At 38.2% G+C, this 6,047-nt stretch overlaps 1 protein-coding gene across 1 annotated transcript in view; it reads left to right on the top strand.

Annotated features, from left to right (window-relative positions):
- RPAP2 (RNA polymerase II associated protein 2) overlaps nt 1-6,047 on the top strand; it is a 96,584-nt gene that overhangs the window by 24,940 nt on the left and 65,597 nt on the right. Inside the window, exon 7 of the mRNA XM_015560322.1 lies at nt 3,853-3,888. Coding sequence (XP_015415808.1) covers nt 3,853-3,888 — 36 coding nt within the window. The remainder of the gene's footprint in view (nt 1-3,852; nt 3,889-6,047) is intronic.

Genomic DNA, 6,047 nt, shown 5'->3' on the forward strand with positions numbered 1-6,047 from the left:
GTCCTCCGTCACTGAAGCAAGCAAGCCTCATGTTAGTTTCAAGCTGCCTGGCTGCCGGCCACCATCTTGGCTGGCAGTTAATTTGCATATCTCGCTGATTAGCCAATGGGAAAGGTAGTGGTTGTATGCCAATTACCATGTTTCTCTTTTATTAGATAGGATACACACACACACACTTGTAACTGAGATTTTTCTCTGGTTGTCTTTAAATGTTATAACTCAAATATTTTTTGGTTCTAGCTATCCATTTAGATTGACCTTTTTTAATTGAAGGTTTTTGTAATATGATCTTCATTGCAGCCCTATTTTGCCCTTTAAATGGAATTTATGCTCAGTGTCTTAGCTTCTCTTTAATGCATACTGCTTCCTTATATTTACTCTTTTTTTTTAACAATTAACTTTTTAGAGCAATTTTAGGTTCACAATAAAATGGAGAAGAAGGTACAGAGATTTCCCATATGCCTCTTGCCCCCACATAAATCATACCCTCCCCAATTAGCAACCTCCTCCTTCAAAATGGTCTATTTATTACATTTGATGAGCCTACATCAACATGTTCTTATCACCCAAAGTACACTCTTGGTGTTATACATTCTATCGGTTTGGACAAATGTATAATGGCTTGTATCCACCATTTATAATATCAGGCCCTAAAAGTCCTCTGTGCTCCACCTAGTCCTTTCTCCTCTCCCTGCCCACACCCCCACAGCTCCTGATCTTTTTACTGTCTTCATAGTTTAACCTTTGCCAGAATGTTATATGGTTGGAATTATTAACAGTATATAGCCTTTCAGACTAGCTTCTTTCACTTAGTGATATGCATTTAAGTTTCCTCCATGTTTTTTCATAGCTTGATGGCTCATTTCTTTTTAGTACTGAATAATATTCCATTGTCTGGTTGTAGCACAGTTTATTTATCCATTCATCTACTGAAGGACATTTTAGTTGCTTCCCAGCTTTGGCAGTTATGAATAGAGCTATTATAAATATCCATGTGCAGGTTTTTGTGTGGATATAAGTATTCAACTTCTTTGGATAAATACCAAGGCGCATAATTTGTAGATTGTATGGTAAGAGTATGTTAAGAGTATGTTCAGTATTGTAAGAAAATATTGAATTGTCTTCCAAAGTGGCTCTACTATTTTGTATTTCACCAGCAATTCAGCATTTGATGTGCTCTGGATTTTGGCTATGCTAATAGGTGTGGAGTGGTATTTCATTTTTGTTTTAATTTGCATTTCTCTGATGGCATATGAGATGGAGCATCTTTTCATAGGCTTATTTAGCATATGTATATCTTCTTTGGTAAGGTCTCTGTTAAGGTCTTTGGTGCATGTCTTAGTATATGTTCATTTGCCATATGTATATATTTCTTTTTTTTTGAGAGAGAGAGAGAAGAAGGGGGGCTAAGAGAGAAAGAGAGAGAAACATCAATTTGAGAAACATCAATCAGTTGCCTCCTGCACAACCCCTACTTGGGGTCGAATCAGCCACCTTTTGGTGTATAGACAACACTCCAGCCAACTGAGCCACACCAACCAGGACTCTTTTTCTCTTTTTTTGTTTTGTTTTTAATATGTTTTTATTGATTTCAGAGAGGAAGGAAGGAGAGAGTGATAGAAACATCAACGATGAATCATTAATCGGCTGCCTCCTGCATGCCCCACACTGGGGATCGAGGCTGCAACTCAGGCATGTGCCCTGACCTGGAATTGAACTATGACCTCCTGGTTCATAGATTGATGCTCAACCACTGAGCAATGCTGGGTGGGCTCTTTTTCTTTTTTTATGTATCTTCTTTGGTGAGGTATCTGTGAAGGTCTTTGGTTCATTTTTTAATTGCATTGTTTGTTTTCTTATTGTTGTGTTTTGAGAGTTCTCATATTTTGGATAACAGTTCTTTATCCGATATGCCTTTTGTAATTATTTTCTCCTACTCTGTTGCTTGTCTTTTTATTATCTTGACAGTATCTTTTGTAGAGCAGAAATTTTTAATTTTAATTGAAGTCCAGCTTATCACTTCTTTTTTTCATGGATCATGTCTTTGGTGTCAGATCTAAGAAGTCATCTAGTTTTTCTGCTTTGTTATCTTCTAGTATTTTTATATTTTTGCATTTTACATTTAGATCAGTAATTCATTTTGGGTTACTAGTATTTTTGTGAAAAGTGTAAGGTCTGTGTTCAGATTCATTTTTTGTATATAGATGTCCAGTTGTTCTAGTCCCATTTGTTGAAAAGACTTCCTTTTCTCCATTGTATTTGTTGCCTTTGCTCCTTTGTCAGAGATCAGTTGATTATATTCACACTAGAGGCCTGGTGCATGAATTCATGCACTAGTGGTGTACCTTGGCTTGGCCTGCAGATTCAGGCTGAAACCAGCCCTCTGACATCCCCCGAGGGGTCCCAGATTGCAAGAGGGCGCAGGCCAGGTCAAGGAACCCCACCGGTGCATGATTGGAGCTGGGAGGTACCGTGGGAGGGCTCCAAGGCGTGTCTGGCCCATCTTGCTCAGTCCCAATTGGCCAGACCCCAGCAGCAAGCTAACCTACCAGTCGGAGCATCTGTCCCCTGGTGGTTAGTGCACATTATAGCAATTGGTCAACCTGTCGACTGTCTGCCCCCTAGTGGTCAGTGCACATCATTGTGAGTGGTTGAGCAGCCTTAGCATATCATTAACATATTATGCTTTGATTGGTTGAACAGCCGACCAAACAACTGGACACTTAGCATATTAGGCTTTTATTATATAGGATGGGTCTACTTCTGTGACTTTCTATTCTATTCTACTTACCTATTTGTTCTTTCTCCAATAATTACACTATCTTGAGTATTACAGCTTTATAGTAAGACTTGAAGTCAGGTAATGTTAGTTCTTCAACTTTGTTCTTCTCCTTCAATATTGTGTTAACTAATCTGGGTATTTGCCTTGCCATAAAAACATTAGAATACATTTATTGACATCCACAAAATAATTTGCTGTGATTGTGGTTGGATTGCATTGAATCTATAGATCAAGTTGAGATGAACTGCATCTTAACAATATTGAGTCTTCCTGTTGATAAACATGGAATATCACCTCATTTATTTAGTTCTTTGTAAACTTACTCTCATTTAATCCATTTTGTAGTCTTCATAAGGCAGTTTTTCTCAGTCACTTCAGAAGTATGTTACAGTTTTCTTGTTCTCTTGGATTCATTTGCTTTTATATTTGTTCCTTTTTATATTTGGCTAAGAGCTTTTTTCTCCCCATTTTTAATATCATGATGCTCAGCCAAATGTGATTTCTGTTATTGAATAGCAAAATTATTCCTCAAGTTAAATTAAACAATCTGTATACATAGTTTACATCCATACTGTAATATAACTACTTTCTCAGAAATTAGGGCAAAAAGTTTTACTAACCATATAAGGGAAATACAAGAGCTTCTATAATCTCTGCCCTCGAAGACCTTGTGGTCTATTTAAGAAATCAGAATTAAATATGAAAAGTAACACATTTAGATAATAATTCTCGTATTAAGTCATAGAAGAGGACATGATTAATATATATTAATTGTACATACTTTGCAATTTAGAGAAGGGAGTGATTAGACAGGGAAGTGATTAGAGAAGGTTAGACAGGGAAATCTTTATCGGGCTCATAGAATTTGAACTTAGTTCTAAAATATTAGTAAATTTTGGGTAGAGATATTAATCCAGATTTTTTGTGGATGACTTTCATAGTAATTTATCCCTTAATTTTTTCTTTAAAAAAATCTTTATATTTTCTAGCCAATGTAATTACAGTAAACACTTGAAAGTGTTTGGCATATCAGTTACCTTCACTTTTCTATTTCTGTGTGTTTGTCACAGGCACCCTGATTTTCAGCTGCTACAGGAGGGACAAAGGTATGGTTGAATCAGTATCACTTACCTTCTATATATTCATGTTAATAGAAACATTAAGAGTAAACCAGGTGGTATGAGCTCTTGGACTTCCTGTACGGATGCATTATGTTAGAGCCCATTCGAGCCCATTCTAGCCCACACAAAGAAATATTTGCCTTGTACAGCTTTTTCTTTTCTGATGGTAAGATGATGTGTTTGCTCTGTATGATTTATTGTACAGCTCTTTCTACCAAGAAAGTCTAATTGAACCTGTTGAAATATGACTCAAACACAGCTTCCATCTGAGATAATATGCTGCTTTGTCAACTAGATTGTGCCAATTAACATTTGTTGAAAGGTTTTTATAGTCTTATTTTATAGAATTTCAAAACATTAATGTATCTGTTATTTACAGCATTAATAGAGGTTCCAAGTTGTGATTTTTTTTCTAAAATCCCCTTATGATGTTGCTTTCCCAGCCTTAATCATCTCTCAAAACATGTCCTTTTATCTCGAGAATAAATTCTCCTGGTTATTAGTCACTACCTTAGATACATGGACTTGAGCCATAAGTGAGAGACACTGACTTATTGATGTGTTTCTTTAATTTATAGCTCAAAGTAGTACAGAAAAACATAATAACTTCAAATTCCAGGGGAGAGTCTGAAATATATGAAAGTTTAATTGTTCTATTTTTTAAAAAATTATACTTATAAGAGACAAGTCCCTGATGATATAGTATAGATTCTAACTAAAAAATTATATCTACTACTGAATAAACTTGTCATCTTTTCTCCATTTCCAATCACAACCTTACCTTCAACTCTGTTTTTCTTCTTTTACTCCCCATCCCCACATGGTTTTATTAAACTGCTTCATTCTCTTCATTTTTAAAAATCATTTCTAAAAATGTAATAGCCTTTTGGAGGAGCAGTTTTAGGTTTACAGAAAAATTGCACAGAAAGTAGAGTTCCCATACACACTACCCTGTACATGCTTCTTGACCCAGAATCCTCCTCATTTGGATCTTTAAAGTTCTTATCGTTGCATTTGCTTAAGAGTAACTGTTCAACATCCTTCTTTACCTCAAGGTTGTATAGACAAAGCTAATCTTTGCCTTCATTCTTTCATAATTCTTAATTTTTTTTTAAATCTGAAAATTGAATAAATATAGTCAAAAGGAAAACTGTTGTTTTTTATTGTTAGCATTATGTTGTAATTCTAGAGTTTAAAATATAAATATCTTTCATTGATAAATGTTGATTTTCCAACTTGATTTTTTTATTGTGACTGACTTCCTTGTGTTTTTCATTCTTTGGAACTTTCTGTAGTTAGAACTAGAGTTGGAAAATGTTTAAACATCTCTGTTTATATTTATACTAGAGGCCCAGTGCATGAATTCGTGCATGGGTGGGGTCCAGCCGGCCCTGCCCCAATCAGGGCAGACTGGGCCTGGGCCTGTTGGGAGGAGGAGATGGTGGGAAGTTGACCGGCCAGCCCGCCCCCATCAGGGCTGGGCTGGCTTGGGGGAGGGGCCTCGGATGATAGGCTGGTGGACCCTGCCCCCAATTGGGGTTGGGGGCAGGGCCGGCCATTGGGGGCTCATGGGGGGGTCAGCCAGGGGGAGGGGCTGCAGGAGGTTGGCCAGCCAGCCCCGGCCCCTATTAGGATGTGGGGTGCAATCAGGGGCAGGGCAGCTGGGGGAAAAGGGGGGATGTTTGGCCAGCCAGCCCACGCGTTTGGTCATGGTGGGAGAGTCTGATCAGGGGCAGGCCGGCTGGGGGGAGGGGCTGCAGGAGGTTGTCCAGCTGGCCCCACCCCCGGATCGGGCTGGTTCACCCGCCACGGTGGGCGTCATAGCAACTGGTTGTTCCAGTCGTTATGGCTTTATGGTCACTAGCTTTTTGTTTATATAGATCTTTCAAAGCCTAAACAAAGCTCCCTATAATGTGTGTGTGTGTGTGTGTGTACTGTATCTACACTAATAAAAGACAAAAACGATAATTGGCATACGACGATACCCTTTTCATTGGCTAATCAGGGCTGTATGCAAATTAACTGCCAACTAAGATTGGCAGTTAACTGCCAACAAGATGGCGGTTAACTGCCAACAAGATGGCGGTTAATTTGCATATGTAGGCACAATGCAGGGAGGCGAAAGGGAAAGCAGGAAGAAGCCC

This window comes from Myotis davidii, unplaced genomic scaffold (assembly GCF_000327345.1).
Source record: "Myotis davidii unplaced genomic scaffold, ASM32734v1 scaffold674, whole genome shotgun sequence".
Taxonomy (NCBI): Eukaryota; Metazoa; Chordata; class Mammalia; order Chiroptera; family Vespertilionidae; genus Myotis; species Myotis davidii.